Source organism: Leptodactylus fuscus, chromosome 6, assembly GCF_031893055.1.
Source record: "Leptodactylus fuscus isolate aLepFus1 chromosome 6, aLepFus1.hap2, whole genome shotgun sequence".
NCBI lineage: Eukaryota > Metazoa > Chordata > Amphibia > Anura > Leptodactylidae > Leptodactylus > Leptodactylus fuscus.
This window is the reverse complement of record NC_134270.1, coordinates 108980064-108997860: the sequence shown is the minus strand read 5'-3', so window position 1 is coordinate 108997860 and position 17797 is coordinate 108980064. Positions and strand designations below refer to the sequence as shown.

Here is a 17797-nt window from a genome sequence, read left to right as displayed (position 1 = left end):
ACCCCTCTAACAGCCTTACCTGATCAAGACAATCTACTGGGACACCAAGAAAACCTGGAGCCTAGACAGCAACTTTTGTGGGGCTCTGATAAGAAGCAGGTACCCACAAACTGGGTGACCTGGTAATGAAAGCACCAAAAGTCACTGGTGACTGTAACCCAACAGAAGTTATTTACTTGCCACATAATTATGGCCATCATGATATTTCTGTTGCCTATTATCAGAAGAAAAGGAAAGTTGCATAAACGTATCAGATCACCTATTGTGCCGACATAGTAGCAGCCACAGCTGTGTAGCCCCGACCTTATTTTGTGCATTTGTTGCTTCCGCACTCAATGAGGAACCCCAAAATCCTCAGATCACCCCCATGTTGACTCTGTGCAAACCTGGTGACTACCATACACCCCATGTACTTCATTCACACCCTAATGATCAACCAAACACCCAAAATAAAGAGGCAGATCAGACACGAGGCCACAGCAGGAGTTTCCACCCCACCACTGACAGCAGGCATGTCGTAGTCACCCCCTGTGTGCCCACATCACCCCCATACACATCCAGGTGTCCGGAAGCCTTCCACCACGCTGCTCCCCTGGCTCACCAGTCTTGGGCATCTCTGGGGAGATTCCTATCTTCGTTTCTGGCTGGACCCCGGCACTGGCTGCTGCCCCTACCCCAGGGCTGGCAACATGGTTGGCTAGGGCCTGGCTGCGGACCTCGGGGGGGCCCGGATGCGGCTGCTGTGGGTGGTGGTGGTGATGGTGGTGGTGGGCTGCGGCTGCCAACTGGGACTCCAATGAGCCCACCAGATCACTGACCACTTTCTCGTCCACGTCCGTGTTGAAGAAATCATCCAGCAGATCCGAACCAGCCGCCATCTTTACTCCGCCGCTCAACTCCAGGAGGGCAACGGCGCTCTGCGCCTGCGCGGCAGGCCGAACACGTCACACCAAATGAGCGTCTCCATTGGCCGGCGCCGCCCTATATAAAGCGTGGGCAAATGGCTGCGAGCGGTATTTGGTGTTCCAGGAGGGAATGGAGCGGAGCTCCCGAGGTGGCATCGGTCACATTACCCAGCAGCGGACCTGGTGGACTTAGTTGAGAGCGGAGATGGGTTTAGAGGCAAGAATATGGGACTGAGAGCGCCTTCTAGAGCTCAGGGGGAGGGGGGGCTCGTCTCTTTGTCTGTGCTAATTCAAAATGGCTGCGGGTGAGCGCCCGACTGAAGGGCGTTACACCTGCCGCCGGCTGCAGGCTGCTAGTACCCCCGGTTGACAGCGCTGTAGACTGGAGATAGAAGCCCGCTCTCTTGTCATACACACCCAGCCTCCGGGGGCGGAGATAGGGAGGCGGTATGTGCAGGACGCGGGACACCGGGGGCGGGAGGGGGAGTTTGGGCTCGGGGAGCCGTCATGGAGCGTTTCCGGGTACATGAGGTAATAGCGCCCTGACTCGCCCCATATACAGGTGCTGGGGGCCGCTTACATTAAGCGCCGTGCATTTCTGGGGGTGGAGGGTCTGCACCTAGGCCCCTCCCCTCTGACTGTCGCCGACAATACACATTGCTAATGGCCTCCTGTACTGTGCCCACTCTGTCACGCCTGGCACCATCACCGCCACTTGCGCCTGGCATAGAAAGAAAAGTTTTGCAGCTGTCTGATCTTTACCAGTCTCCATATCACTGCTTGTTGTCAGTGAGTGAGAATTGGTAAGTTGTATAACAGAGGTGGCCTGTGTGCGGTTCTCATGTATGTGCCAGGAACAGGTGCTTTACAAGAACTATTAAAACACATTCCAATAAAAAAAAACCTGTTTTTAATCGTGTATTCCCACAAACATAATTTAAAAAAATGTAGATAATTAAGTTAAACATCTTTGCAAATATAAGCATTGAAACATTTGCCAAAGCTTTAAAGATTTTCTCTAAATATCTTGTGATCGCAGTCTTGTCTTGATCGATTGGATACGACTTTTCTAAAGTCAGAAAATCAGCCATGATTTCCTTATTATAGCAGGGATATCTTCTGATACATGTAGTGTCCCTGCCTGATAACCCGGATACAATAAGAAAATTCTGGCTGGTTTCCTGACAAGTCCCAGACCTTAGAAAGGTTCTGCATTTGTGGTCGTATCCATTGACAACTGATCAAGACAGACTCTCACCACTAAGGCCTGGTTCACAACTGTGTCAGTAATCTGTTCGGGGGAGTCTGCCTGGGGACTCCCCCAAACCAGCTACCAAACGTATTGGCAAGCAGTGAAAGCACACAGACCCGATAGACTACAATGGGATCTGTGTGCTTCCCACACAAAACATGCGGACAGAAAAGTAGTTCACAATCTACTTTCCTGTCCACGTGACTTGTGTGGAAAGCACACGGACCCCATTATAGTCTATGGGGTCCGTGTGCTTTCACTGCACACCACTTGCCAATGCATTTGGTATTCCGTTTGTTCCCCTGAACAGATTACCAACGCGGATGTGAGCCAGGCCTAAGAAAGTTAGAGAAAATCTTTAAAACTGCAGAGTTTTTAACTACTTATGTTTGCAAAATACTTAACTTCTAATTATCTACAAATATACACTCACCGGCCACTTTATTAGGTACACCTGTCCAACTGCTCGTTAACACTTCATTTCTAATCAGCCAATCACATGGCGGCAACTCAGTGCATTTAGGCATGTAGACATGGTCAAGACAATCTCCTGCAGTTCAAACCGAGCATCAGTATGGGGAAGAAAGGTGATTTGAGTGCCTTTGAACGTGGCATGGTTGTTGGTGCCAGAAGGGCTGGTCTGAGTATTTCAGAAACTGCTGATCTACTGGGATTTTCACGCACAACCATCTCTAGGGTTTACAGAGAATGGTCCGAAAAAGAAAAAACATCCAGTGAGCGGCAGTTCTGTGGGCGGAAATGCGTTGTTGATGCCAGAGGTCAGAGGAGAATGGCCAGACTGGTTCGAGCTGATAGAAAGGCAACAGTGACTCAAATAGCCACCCGTTACAACCAAGGTAGCCAGAAGAGCATCTCTGAACGCACAGTACGTCGAACTTTGAGGCAGATGGGCTACAGCAGCAGAAGACCACACCGGGTGCCACTCCTTTCAGCTAAGAACAGGAAACTGAGGCTACAATTTGCACAAGCTCATCGAAATTGGACAATTGAAGATTGGAAAAACGTTGCCTGGTCTGATGAGTCTCGATTTCTGCTGCGACATTCGGATGGTAGGGTCAGAATTTGGCGTCAACAACATGAAAGCATGGATCCATCCTGCCTTGTATCAACGGTTCAGGCTGGTGGTGGTGGTGTCATGGTGTGGGGAATATTTTCTTGGCACTCTTTGGGCCCCTTGGTACCAATTGAGCATCGTTGTAACGCCAAAGCCTACCTGAGTATTGTTGCTGACCATGTCCATCCCTTTATGACCACAATGTACCCAACATCTGATGGCTACTTTCAGCAGGATAATGCGCCATGTCATAAAGCTGGAATCATCTCAGACTGGTTTCTTGAACATGACAATGAGTTCACTGTACTCCAATGGCCTCCACAGTCACCAGATCTCAATCCAATAGAGCATCTTTGGGATGTGGTGGAACGGGAGATTCGCATCATGGATGTGCAGCCGACAAATCTGCGGCAACTGTGTGATGCCATCATGTCAATATGGACCAAAATCTCTGAGGAATGCTTCCAGCACCTTGTTGAATCTATGCCACGAAGAACTGAGGCAGTTCTGAAGGCAAAAGGGGGTCCAACCCGTTACTAGCATGGTGTACCTAATAAAGTGGCCGGTGAGTGTAGATATGATTATACCACTTTAAGGATAAAGTCCAGACAGACACTAGCTTGTAGCAAGAATTCCTGCACGTGAAAAATACAGTCCAGATAGTGCACAGAATTCTGTAAACTTGAATAAACGTTTGATTCATTTACTCAATTTCCCATTCCTGTAATAAATCTGATATTGTCATCTATAAAGGCAACAAACGGAAAAAAAAAACTCCTCAAAGTCAAGGCTGTAGCCATAAATACATAACAAAGTACCAGGAAACCGCAAACAAGGCTAAAAAACAGGCAATAACACAGTCTTAATAGTAAAAATAATCCAAAGAATTTTTATTAAATAACAATAATAAACGGATAGCAGCAGGGCAGATGAAAGACACCAAAAAGAATACACTGAGGCATAAGATAGGGGAGTAGAACAGAGTAATTATTGTACATCAATCATATGAAATATGCAATTCCATATATACCACATAAAATATGTGGATATATAATAGTACAGAAAGTGGGTAGCAAATAATGTGAGTATCTAAAATAGTGAACCAAGCCCATATAAGGTCACAACAGCAAAAGAGGATGCATGCAAATGGATAACCTCCATGTATGTGAAAATCAAAGAAATAGGAGCAGGGTACACAGATCTCATATAATAGACATACACCCACGAGATGGAATACATCAATTAGAGAAAGAGTGATGTACCTGCAGTCATATTCAGGAAGCCTAGTAATAGGTGAAACACGGTGAGAAGGTGTGGGACCGCGTATCATTTGTGGATGACGCTGACCAGAGACCCCTGAATATGACTACAAGTATATCTATAATGCCAGGGCTGTAGGGTCTTTGTATGTGTGAAAATAAAGGACTAGTATCAAGCGAATGACTGTGTTAAGGCATTATACACCACTCACTGTACAAAGATCATATAGTCACACAGGATCATTTTAGGTGATTACAATATAGTTAACCCGATCCCAACATCCACCGTACTAGTTAGGTGTTTTATACAGCAGAGACCCGGTACTAAGGCCTGCACTGATTTGTAGGCATAAACCGCTCTGGCGCCTCAGTCAAAGCTGACTGAAGCGCCATTTTGTTGGGATCACCAGCATCTGAGCAAGCTATGGGGCAGGTGTCCTGTTACCATAACAGCATAACATTAATTTCTATTGCAGGCTGCAATAGAAGAGCTGGGGGGGGGGTCTAATGCAAAAAAAAATGATAGATAGATACTAGGTACTGTGAGAGTGGGCGTTCCTTACTGCCCAGCCAGGACGCTGAGCGGTGAGGAATGCCCCTCAGTCCTCGTCTATGGACAAGTACTATCAGGAGTAGGGGAGGCGTTCCTCACCGCTCAGCGTCCTGGTTGTGCGTTAAGGAACACCCCCTCTTACACTACAGCGCAATAGACGCTACTGTGAGGCGTTCCTGACTATCAGAATATGAATTCAGCGCACTGTCGGCTTTCCAGTGGTGTATTACACTGCATGTGCCCCGAGGACATGAAAGGTCCTCTTTAAATACTGTGAAACACATACACATTAGGTATCCCTTTTTCTGAAAACAGCCGGTCTACAAATCTATAAAAACATTTTTCCCATACGGTAAATGCCATAGTGGGGGTGGGGAGTGCTGTTTTTCCCTAAAAAAAATTAAAAAATGAGGTCTTCAGAGTGTTGGTCAATAGTTTTAAGGCTGATGACACCTACACTAAAGTCAAATACCATAAACCATACCATATGGGTGCTGTCATACTGCGCTCCCAGCCACATGCGGTTTCTGCTATTTGCCTTAATACACCCGTATTTTTCCATTAGAAGCAATGTAAGTACATGTGTAACCCACAATTATGGTAAATGCATGTGACTGGGAGCAGAGAGATAACACTTGTAGAGCAGTGACACACTTTGAACCTGGATGCTGCATATAGTCCCCAACCGCCGGTACTTTCACTTTTGTGTAAGTGAAACGCGGATTAATTTCAGCCACATTTAATTCCTGGCAGTGCAGTAACAGCAAAACCACAGACAGGAATTAATGGGTATTTCACTTACACCAAAGTGATGACACTGGTGCCCAGGATCTGAATTTGGCTATAGCTGCATCTAGTACACAGTGTGTCACACACACACCCCCCCCCCCCCAAAAGAAACACCCTAAGGCCCCACGGGCTGTAATTGCAGCTCTAAAGCGCTGCGGAAAGAACCGCTGCGTGAACCCATTGCGGTTCTTTCCGCAGCGCTTTAAGAGAAAGTTCACAGAGTTTTCCTTTGCGGACTTTCTCTTAACATTCTATCTACGGGAAAACCACCGGCGTTTCCGTAGATGTAATTGACAGGCTGCGATTTGCAAAGCCGCAACGGCTTTGCAAATCTCAGCGTGTCCACGCTGCGTTTTTTTCCACAAAGTGGGCATGGGATTCACATGAATCCCATCCCCTTTGCTTGCACTGTAAAACGCCCCGATTTTACCCGCAGCGTCTCCGCTGCAGGCAAATCGCGGCGTTTACGTCCTGTGGGGCCCCGGCCTAAGGCTGAGGTCCCATGTTTCAAAATTCAGTTTTTTTTTTTTTTTTTTGCAGATTTTGCTGCATTTTTCAGAGTTAAAGCCAGGAGTGGATTGAGTGGAAGGGAGACTAATACAAAGCTTCCTAGATATTTCCCATTCCTTTTATAGCCATTGGCTTTGGCTCCAAAAAACCGCAGCAAAACCTGCAATAAAAAAGTTGCGTTTCTACAAAAAAGATCCTCAGTCTTAGGAGAGCAGCACATGACTGCGTTTCACCCTTGAAACACATTCCTTTTGTCAGCCAGATTTACTGGCTTGATCTTCGTGCTGGGAACCGGACTCCTAGCAGTATAGTTATCTATGCTTAGGAGTCCCTGCCTCCCAGTGACATACTGTCCCATATCAATTACAGTACAGGACAGTAGTGTACTGTACTATACTGCTAAGAGTCCTTACGGACAGTACTGTTCCCCTTAGGCCTCCGGCACGCAAATGGCATGGATGTGGTTTTCACTGACATATACATTAAAAATGAATTGGCAGGGTCGCTAATGCAGATAGATATAAGATTCCAGCCCAACAGAGACCTTCCATCTAGAGTTCTGTAAGTACCTCCTCCATGTCCATCGCAGCACCTCCAACATGGGATGCCGGGCAGAGCTAGGCAGGCTCCCCCTAGGGCTCACCATGCAGAAGAGGCCACTATTATTCTGGACACACATACAGGGCAGCATCCCCGCCTCTTACCGCCACCGAGACCTGAGCAAACCTGACGCCCCCCAAACAAGCATCAGCCGCCTGCCAAAACCCCCCAACATGCCTTGAACAAGGCTCAAATAAAAGGGGCCATTGAAAGCAACAAAGAGCGGTACATTGAGGAATGGAGAAGCGCAATAAATAACTCCAAGAAACTCACCGTGTACCAGTCACTGCAAAGGGACTACACCATGGCCACCTACCTGGAGAGAATACGCCACCCCAAACACAGACAGACCCTGAGCCTGTACAGACTAAGCGCCTGGAGATGGAGTGACACAGGTCGATGTACAAGCCACGGGAGAACAGACTGTGCCGACATTGTGACCAGGGGGCCCACGAGGCCCATTTCCTGCTACACTGCACCAAATACTCAGCGGTGAGGGTGGTCTACTACCAAATACTCTCTCCGCCAACATCCCAGACTTCACATCTGCAGAAGAGGAGAGGAAACTCTACATCCTACTGGGAGAAGAGAAGTCGACTGTGGAAATCGCTGCCCAATATGTGTCCACCTGCCACCAACTGAGGGGAAGATGTGACCACAAAGACTATTATACCGCAAATCACCTGCCCCGCCCCCCTATACCCACCATCCTTCCCCCCACTTTACTTGCTTTGGTAATGCCAAATATCTTTTCGGACGTGCCAATAAAGTTTCTTTGATTGATTGATTGATTGATTTGTTTCATAGTTTGAGGCTCTTCAATTTGGCCCAGACACACAGCTTCAAAAACGACGGCTGTGTGTATAGGCCCATTGAAATATAAGGCTAAGTTCACATGGCGGATTTTGGTCTGAAATTTGGCGCGGATTCCACGTCAAATTCCAGATTAAAATACCACCTCCCATTGAATTCAATGGGAGCTGGGCATTTTGTTTTTTCCACGAGCTTGTTTGTTCCGCTCGCGGAAAAAGGCAACAACGTGCCCTATTTTCCAAGGCGCATCACTCCTTCCGTACTATCCCCATCAATGTGGGCCTAATCCGGAGCGGAATTCCGCAACTGTATGCTGTTGCTCTGTATACATGGCACCGGCATCCAGTCACGGCTAGCCGTTTTTTGGTCCGGAATCTGAGGTGCCATCCCACCTCAAATTCCGGACCAAAATCTGCCGTGTGAACTTAGCCTAATAGTTCAATAGGAACAATTGTGGATATAAAGTCATGTGCATTACAATCTACCAACTCCATGTGCCTCATTAATAGCAGTTAGCACCATCATGTCCCTCATATAAAACCTGTGTGCTTCACTTAAGGGATCCTGACCCCTGGACTAGAGAGTTTACCTCCTCAACTCCAGGCAGTGGCCACTGAAGTCAGGATCAAGTGCAGCTGCACTTAGAGCTGAAAGAGGCCTAGAAGGTGGCCAGGTTCAGACAATAGAAGGGCAGTCCTTCCTTATCTGCGTGACACTGGTTAAATAATAATAGTGTTGGTGTCATAGCGACGCCATAGCTCCCAACCATCCCAGATACTGTGGGACAGTCCCAATTTTAGACTGCTGTCCCGCCGTCCCGGATGGCTTACCGCTTATCCCGATATGCCCCTGAAATGTTTTGGTTATGGGGTGCTGGATGTACTGTGTGGGGTGCTTATGTGTACTGTGTGGGGGCAGACGTGGGGTGCTTGGGTGTACTGTGTGGGAGCAGGAATATGGGGTGGCTTGGGTTTACTGTGTGGGGGCAGGGATGTGGGGTGCTTAAGTGTAGTGTGTGGGGACAGAGATGTGTAGTGCTTGGGTATACTGTGGGGAGAGAGATGTGAGGTGCAGGGTGTACTGTGTGAGGGGGAGATTTGGGGTGCTTGGGTGTACAAGTTGGGGGAGCGATGTAGGGTGCTTGGGTGTACTGTGTGGGGGGAGAGATGTGGGGTACATATTTGGCTATTGTCTTCAATGTTGTACTGTTGTTTACTGTCACCTTGATCAATTTTTATATCTTTTTGCAATATTAATAAATGTATTTATATTTTTGGCATGTGTTTGCTTTTAGTATTTACTAGCTTCTGCCCGCGACTTCGTCTGCGGGTTGTTGCCGTTGATGATCCACCTATATTCAGTAAATTGCTGCCGTCGATGGTTTGCCTGCAGTGGCATTTTGGCAGCTCGCAAGCTGTCCTGCTGCTGACCTTGTTCTTCACACCGTGCCTGTGATTGTTCCAGCATCTTGCTGGGACGCCATATAATGAGCGTGTTGTTGGCATTGATGATCCACATGCTCCTGCGTTTTGGCAGCTCTCAAGCTGGCCTGGCACTGAGCTTGTTTCTTTACACTGTGCTTGTGATTGTTCCGGCATCTCAGCACCTCGCTGGAACGTCATATAATGAGTGTGTTGTTGGTGTTGATGATAAGCCTGCTCCAGCGTTTCTGCAGCTGTCAAGCTGGCATGCCGCTGAACGCGTTCCTCACGCTGTGCCGTGATTGTTCTGGCATCTCAGCAGCTCGCTGCAACGCCATATCATGCATTTGTTGTTGGCGTTGATGATCCTCCTCAGCTGCTCTTGAGGAGAACTCTGTTGACTTCTGACTTCCTTCATAGTTGTCGTTGTTTGCAAGAAATTAGATTCTCTTTTTCTAGGCATGTTGAAAATTGGCAAACTGCCAATTTGGATTAAAGGTGTTTGCCCATGTGACTTTGTGTACACTTGAGCTGATAATATGCAAATGTGTATGCACACTGAGGGTTAGTGTGTTTACACACAGAGATAACAGCCCTGGCTTTCTCAGAAGGTGAGATAAGAGCAGTGTAATATAGTATGTGAACAAAAATTCATAACAGTCATGAAGCCATGTCATTTACAGGGATAAAAAGTATCCTATATGTTAATCGAGGTTACAGTCTATCTATGTGCCAAATTTCATTCAAATCCATTCAGCCGTTTTTGCGTGATTGGCACACAAACATACAAGTAGGACAGGCTAGGATATAGGAGGATTAGTAGGATAATATTAATAAGGATAGGATTTTGTTTTTGGTATAGTTATGCTTCTAGTGGCTAAGCTTTATTTTTGTTTGAAGTATTGCTTTTTCCTTTTCCTCCAACAGGTTACCAGTAACCATTAGTTTAAAATGTGTTTTCTAATGATAGACTCTATTTAAACTATTACAACAGGAGGGAAGTGATGAAGTGTTAAAGAATTATAAGGAGGAATATAAGATGTGTGAAAAACAGATAAAGAGAGCCTTCACACGGAGTAAACGCACGTGTATTTGTGTAAAATTACATGTGTAAAAATAAGACTCCCATTGACTTCAATGACATTTTACAGGCGTATTTTTACAGGCATATTTTTACAGGCGTATTTTTACACGTGTATTTTGCAAAAATACACGCGCGTCTACTCCATGTGAAGGCTCCCTTAAGGTGGGCAAGACTGAAACAGAGAGGTTCAAAGCCACGAAAAGTGGCTTTGAACCCAAAATATTCTTCAGTTCTATAAATAACAAGAAACTTAAAACTGAGATGGTGGCTCCTCTTAAAAAATAATCTGGAGTAATGGTGGAGGAGGATGAAGAAAAGTCTAATCTATTAAGTGCTGTTTTCGCTATCGTTTTTACACAGGAAAATACAATGACTGGGGACATGACTAGAAATAAGGTAAATTCTATATTAAGGCTAAGATACCACTTAGCTGGCCGCAGAAAAAAAGCACTTCAGGAAAAACCATGGCAGAAACTCATTGCGTTTTTTCCCGCAGCGCTTTTCACGGAAAGTATGCAGAGTTTTCATCTATGGACTTTCTGCTTCAATTATACCTATATGATCAGCCATGAAGAAGATTTCAAGATGACAAGAACATGTATAACTAATCATATGCTACATAGTTGCAAGTCAATTTTATGTATGAGATAGCCAAGATGATTGTCTATAACGTGATGGTAGTCTCATGTTCGAAACTGTAGAGGATGGTGAGATATGGATACCTGAAAGTCAAAAGTTCAAAACATTGCTACTCTGTTACCCCATAGTTGTCAGTGTTTTATACCGTTTCATGAGTAATGTGTCTATGGAGGACTTTTCCTATAGGTATAAGGGTTTTGTTTTTTCATTCATGAGCGTAGTTGGGAGATGGGACCTTTGTGTATTGTTCCTTTGTAATTAAAATGCGCAGTCTTAAGAAGTCCTATCTAATTGGTATCCTAAGGGGGCATACACACAATGTAACACGCTTCTGATTCTGGCATGATAACTCATGTAAGAATCAACGCTGCAAAACAGAATCCCTTTGACTTCAATGGGTTCCGTTTAGTGCGTGTAACACATTGAAATCAATGGGAGGCTCCTGATGAAGCCACGTTAAGGTGAAACGCTTGTCGGCCATCTGGTTTTTTATCCCACTGGTGGCGGCCTGGTGTTTACCCCCTGAGTGGTGTACTGACACTGTCAGAATGTCTATTGGTATGTACTAAGTGCTGACTTCGACTTGATTTCATATACTATTTGACTATTTGTGTCCCTTAGGGTGAATTCACACTGAGTAAACGCTAGCTTATTCTGAACGTAAAACACGTTCAGAATAAGCGGCGTCTAAAGCAGCTCCATTCATTTCTATGGGAGCGGGGATACGAGCGCTCCCCATAGAAATGAATGGGCTGCTTCTTTCACTCCGTGCAGTCCCATTGAAGTGAATGGGGAGTGCCGGCGTGTACGCTCCGGCATGAGCAGAGCTTGCCGTATACGCCGGCACTCCCCATTCACTTCAATGGGACTGCACGAAGTGAAAGAAGCAGCCCATTCATTTCTATGGGGAGCGCTCGTATCCCCGCTCCCATAGAAATGAATGGAGCTGCTTTAGACGCCGCTTATTCTGAACGTGTTTTACGTTCAGAATAAGCTAGCGTTTACTCAGTGTGAATGCACCCTTATAGATACTTATGGATTAACTAGCCACTATTCTGGTCGGCTATTACTTTGCTAGTCATATGTACGTCACCACTTAGATGTTGTACTTTATTGGGACAGTGTATATATTATATTATCTCTATTTATAATTATTCATGTGAATATGTATACCCTATATGTCCAGGGGCTATCTCCAGCTAGTCATTAGTGGGAGGGTTGCAGTATTTGTCCGCCAGTCATCTTAGCGGACCCTCCTCTGTTGTCCTCCAATGTCTTGTATGTTTTTTTATTTATTTGATATTTAATAAATATTTTTGTCATTTTTATATAATTTTGGTCCCTGTTGTTTATATATTCATATTGGCCCTTGGAGACCAGTTTTCTCATTTGTGGGTAGAAGTTGGTTGGTTTTGATTTATATTTCAGTATTTATACCTGAAAAAACTCTGAGAACAACCCATATATCAAACAAATCTTATAGCAATTTATTAATATAAAATACATGTATATAGCTTAAATATCATACAGTTATAATTAATGTGAGGTTACAACCCACAAACGAATAATTATACTTAGAGTATTAATAGTAATTGTACAGAATAAGCAAAACAGAAAAAAGGAAAATCTCAAAATTTGCAGTCTTGCAATTGAATATTGTATAAATCCCATAAGGCGCTGCATAATAGCTAACTGAAGGTGAAATACCTAAAATCTACCATGGGAAAGTACATATGAGGACTCAGTATTAAATGTTAAGCTAGCAACTGAAGTACCAAATACTACTGATCGACACGAGCATGCCAATAAAAGAGAATAGTCAAAGGAACTCAATGCAACCATGCCAATAAATGTAATACATACTCAGTGCCATTTGTAGAATAACCAGGGGGCCCAATTCAACAAAACAACTCAGAAGCTGAATGGTGCTCACGCCCGTAGTGCGTTTTGCCAATGAATGGCTTCGTCAGGAGGTTATACTATATATATTTCAGTATTTCATGGGCTTGTCTAAATGTTGTTGAGCAAACTTTAAACACGCTTGAATATGCTTTTTGTTCAGCAGTGGAGTCTTGCGTGGTGAGCGTGCATACAGGCCATGGAGGTTGTTCTTTGAAACAATTGTACCTGCTGATTGCAGGTCTTTCTGGAGCTCTCCACAGCTGGTTCTTGGCTCTTGGACAACTCTACAACTTTTTCATCCCCCTGTCTGTTTGTAGGGTGCACCTGGTCGTGTCCGCTTTATGGTGAAATGATGTTCTTTCCACTCCCAGATTATGGCACCAACAGTGCTCACTGGATTCTTTAGTGGTTTACTTTTTTATTTTCTGCAATGCAGCGTTCACACTAGCGCCTGCTGTGCACCCAGGGGTTTCCGTCCTAATCCCCAGCCTTTCCACCTGGAATACGTTTTTTTTGGACGGACAGAAAGTCTGGCAAGTCCGACTTGGTGTCTGTGCAAAAAAAAAAAAAAAAAAAACGTTTCCAGGTAGAGGGGCTGCATATGGACATCGGCGGTTTGCTTTAAAAACCCATTCAAATGAATGGGTTTTAAAACTGACTGCCGGCAAATCACCCCCTATGCAGTTTCACTGGGGATTAGGGCGGAAACATGGCAGTTGGACAGGGGTGCAAGTGTGAATGCCCCCTAACCAATACCATCAGGTTGTTTTACAATAATAAGGTTGCAAAGCCCTTGCGACAGCTTACTGATTTGACCTATTTTGAGATGTTTCTTGAGTGGCACCTTAGTATGGAGACACATTTAGATAGGCCATCGGTTGAACCAGCTGATATTATTTTTCACTATTCTTCTTACTATTATTATTCAATGTCTTTCTAATTAATAATAGATCTTAGCTGGTGTAAGGACTTTCCATGGCTTTTTGCACCTCTTTCTTCATGTGTTCATATTTTTCCCTGTGTCATTTCTCATTATTTCACATAACTTAATTGATGCACATTATGTGGTTTGATTTCTTTGCCTGTGTTGTTTGGATGGGTTGTTACCGACATCTGGTGAGAATTTCATGTCCATAGCACCATTCAAAATATATTTATCATAGACGGGGTTACTTTACTTTAAGAACAGTAAGGCTATGAAACTTATTGTCATGGGAAGTGGTGATGGTGAATTCATTGTGCAAGTTAAAAAAGGGCCTGGATGCCTTTCTTCAACAGAAAAATATTACAGGTTATGGGTTTTGGATTTTTGATAAAAGCAAGTTTATCCAGAGTTATATACTAATTACCAGAGTTGGAGTCAGAAGGATTCCCCAAAGCAGACTCCTCAAACGGAATACTGAATGTAGATGTGAACCAGGCCTAACAAGCAAAAGTTGCACAAAAACTCTAATTTGCCACTAAAATGCAAGTTCAAACAATCCCTATCTACAAACAGAATTTACTTTCCAAATAACTGGAAGATGTGTGGAATTCATACATCTGATATATATACAATATATATTTACAGGTGCAGGTGTTAAAGAAATGGCAAAATCTCAGAAATGCACCAACCAATTGTGTGAAATGCATATTTTAAATAGGGGCTTAAGTAAACTACATGTTGACAAGCCACAAAGCTTCTGGTAGAATGTCCTATGGACAGATGAGACAAAAATCAAACTTTTTGGCAAGGCTCTATGTTCACAGATGGAAAAAATTAAGCACATCTTGAAAAGAACACTGTCCCTACTGTGAGGAGGAGGAGGCTCTGTCATGTTCTCGGGCTGCTTTGCTGCATCTGGTATAGGGTGTCTTGAATCTGTGCAGGGTACAATGAAATCTCAAGACTATCAAGGGATTCTAGAGAGAAATGTGCTGCCCAGTGTCAGAAAGCTTGGTCTCAGTTGCAGGTCATGGGTCTTGCAACAGGACAATGACTCAAAAGACACAAAAACACCCAAGAATGAGTAAGAGTAAAACATTGGACCATTCAGAAGTGGCCTTCTATGAGCCCTAACCTAAATCCTATTGAGCATCTTTAGAAGGACCTATAACATACCATCTGGAAAAGGTACCCTTCAAACTCGAGACAACTGGAGCAGTTTGCTCATGAGGAGTGGGCCAAAATACCTGATGAGAGGTGCAAAAGTCTCATTGACAGTTACAGGAATCGTTTGGTTGCAGTGATTGCCTCAAAAGGTTGTGCAACAAAATATTAAGTTAAGGGAACCATCATTTCTGTCCAGGCCTGTTTCATGAGTTTTATTTATTTATTTATTTTAAATTCTGTTGAAGCCTGGTTGGAAAGCAATGTCTCAGAGGCGTAACTACTGGGGTAGCAGCTGCCACAGGGCCCGGGACATTAGGGGGCCAGGCGACAGCCGCTACCGCTGCGTTTTTTGTTTTTTTTCCTAATAGGCCGTTACCGGCTGGAGTAACTCCAGCCGGTAACGGGCCCTATTTACTTACTGATCCAGGGTGGCAAGGGTCGGGATCAGTAAGTGACGCTGCGGGCCCCACAAACACTATTATTATACATGGAGTCAGACCCCCTAGTATAATGATCAGAGGCTCTAGAGAGGTAAGAAAACATAAAAACACTGTTACTTACCTCTCTGGGATCCAGAAAGGCCTCGGGCTGACTTCAGTGATGTCCCAGGTCATGTGACATCCCAAATGTCATTGAAGATGGCCGACACCACCGAGGAGTGAAGCGAGCCAGGGATAGGTAAGTAACAGTGTTTTTTTTCTGTTGGTATCCCCCCTCGGTCTCCGATTAGTATACTCTGGGGTCTGAAAGGACCCCAGAGTATAGTAATTGTTCATGGGTGTCCACAGTGGGGCATAATACTCTATGCAGGGGCCACTATGGGGGATAATACTGTGTGCAGGGGCCACTATGGGGTATAATACTGTGTGCAGGGGCCACTATGGGACATAATACTGTGTGCAGGGGCCACTATGGGACATAATACTGTGTGCAGGGGCCACTATGGGACATAATACTGTATGCAGGGGCCACTATGGGGCATAATACTATGTGCAGGGGCCACTATGGGGCATAATACTGTGTGCAGGGGCCACTATGAAGCATAATAGAGCGCATAGGAATGCTGGGGAGTCAGTTGGGGTCTTCAGCGTCGGTCGGGAAGGGGGGGGAGGGCATGTAAAAAGTTCACCATGGGGCCCCGCCATTCCTAGTTACACCACTGACTGTATATATGGACACTACACAACGTCACTTCTCCTGTACTGTATATATGGGCACTGCACAGTATCTCTACTCCTGTACTGTATATGTGGACACTGCATGCAGTATTGTAGTCTAAATTGTGGATGACATTGAATATTTGGATGGGGATATGGATAATGGGCTGGGGCTTGCGTCCTTATGCATCGTGACGCAAGCCCCTGCTCACGTGACGTCCGGAGTCCTGCCATACTACATTGAAAATGGCCGACATGATCTGCGTGGAGTGCGCCGGAGCCAGGGAAAGGTAAGTAACATTTTGTTTGTATCCTCCCTGGGTCTCCGATGGGGTCTGAAAAGACCCCAGAGTATAATAATTGTTCATGGGTGTCCACAATGGGGCATAAATTTGTGATACTTTGTGCAGGGGCCACTATGGAGCATAACGCTAATGTAAGGCATCTAATGTGTATGGGCTGCTGTAAAACTGCCTCTGGTTTATCTACAGCAGCCCATACACATTAGATGCATACATTAGCGTTATGCCCCATAGTGGCCCCTGCACAAAGTATTATGCAGCATAATGCTTTGTGCAGGGGCATAATACTTTATGGAGGGGCCACTATGGGGCATAACACTGTGTTCAGGAATGCGCATGGCCCGGGTGGGGAGGTTGTGCGGTAGCAGGGGGTAAGTGACCATTATTCCAAAGTTCCCCTTAATTTTTTTTCCACTTTAAGCACTATGCATATTCCTTATATAGTGCCCTGATAAAACCGCCATATAATGTCCATAAGAATTTTAATCCAGGCTATATTACGCTCTGAACACTCCAGGCACACATTATGGCAGGAATCCCGCCAGAAACAACATCTGCAAGGAGTTTGTATGTTCTCCCCGTGTTTGCATGGATTTCCTCCCATTCTACAAAGATATACTGATAGGTTAAAAAAAAAAAAAGTACATTGTGATCCCTATATGGGGCTCACAATCTACATATAAAAAAAAACAAAACATTGTGGCAGGGACCCCAAGAATCATTACAACAGGGGTACTGAACCTCTAGAGTGGGTTGTGAATTTGTGTGCAGGGGCCACTATGGGGAATAATACTGTGTTCAGGAATGCGCATGGCCCTGGTGGGGGGTTGTGAGGTAGCAGGGGGGTAATCGGCTATTACTCCAGAGTTCCCCCTAAATCTTTTTTCCATTTTAAGCCATATGCATATTCCATATAAAACCGCCATATAATGTACATATGAATTTTAATCCAGGCTATGTTCCGCTCTGAACACTCCAGACACACATTATGGCAGGGACCCCAAGAATCATTACAACAGGGGTACTGAACCTATAGAGTGGGTTGTGAATTTCGGATGCGGTCCAGCTGGTGTCCTGCAGCTCCAGTCATTGTCTATGGGATTGATGGAGACGGCTGAGTTCAGAGTTCAACGCTTTGGATCAGAAGAACACAGCTCTGGCCGCTACAAACATATATGATGAAGTGAGCGCAGAATTGTGGACTAAAGGGGTTTATTAGGAACTTGAGAGCGGGTCTAGGGCTGCCTTATACAGCACAGTATGGGGACAAGTCCAATCTCCTATTAGCCAAAATGTCACAAAAATATTGTGGTGGTCAATGGATAGACGCGATGAATGAGTACTACTAGTTTATGAGTCTGTTATATACATGAGGAGAACACTCCCTTCTCTGCTTTCCTGCCCCTCTTAGGGGTGATTGATGGCTGGCGACCGTATATCTACA

General features: G+C 45.0%; 1 protein-coding gene across 3 annotated transcripts in view; it reads right to left on the bottom strand.

The window, feature by feature from the left end:
* The window catches only part of TAF4 (TATA-box binding protein associated factor 4), a 37938-nt gene extending 36568 nt beyond the window's left edge, over window positions 1-1370 (bottom strand). For 2 of the 3 annotated variants that reach the window (XM_075276999.1, XM_075277000.1), the window contains exon 1: window positions 602-1370. In XM_075276999.1, coding sequence (XP_075133100.1) covers window positions 602-878 — 277 coding nt within the window. In that variant the 5' untranslated portion in view covers window positions 879-1370. The remainder of the gene's footprint in view (window positions 1-601) is intronic. The other variant, XM_075277001.1, reaches the window with a different exon arrangement.
* Between the last annotated feature and the right edge of the window lie 16427 nt (window positions 1371-17797).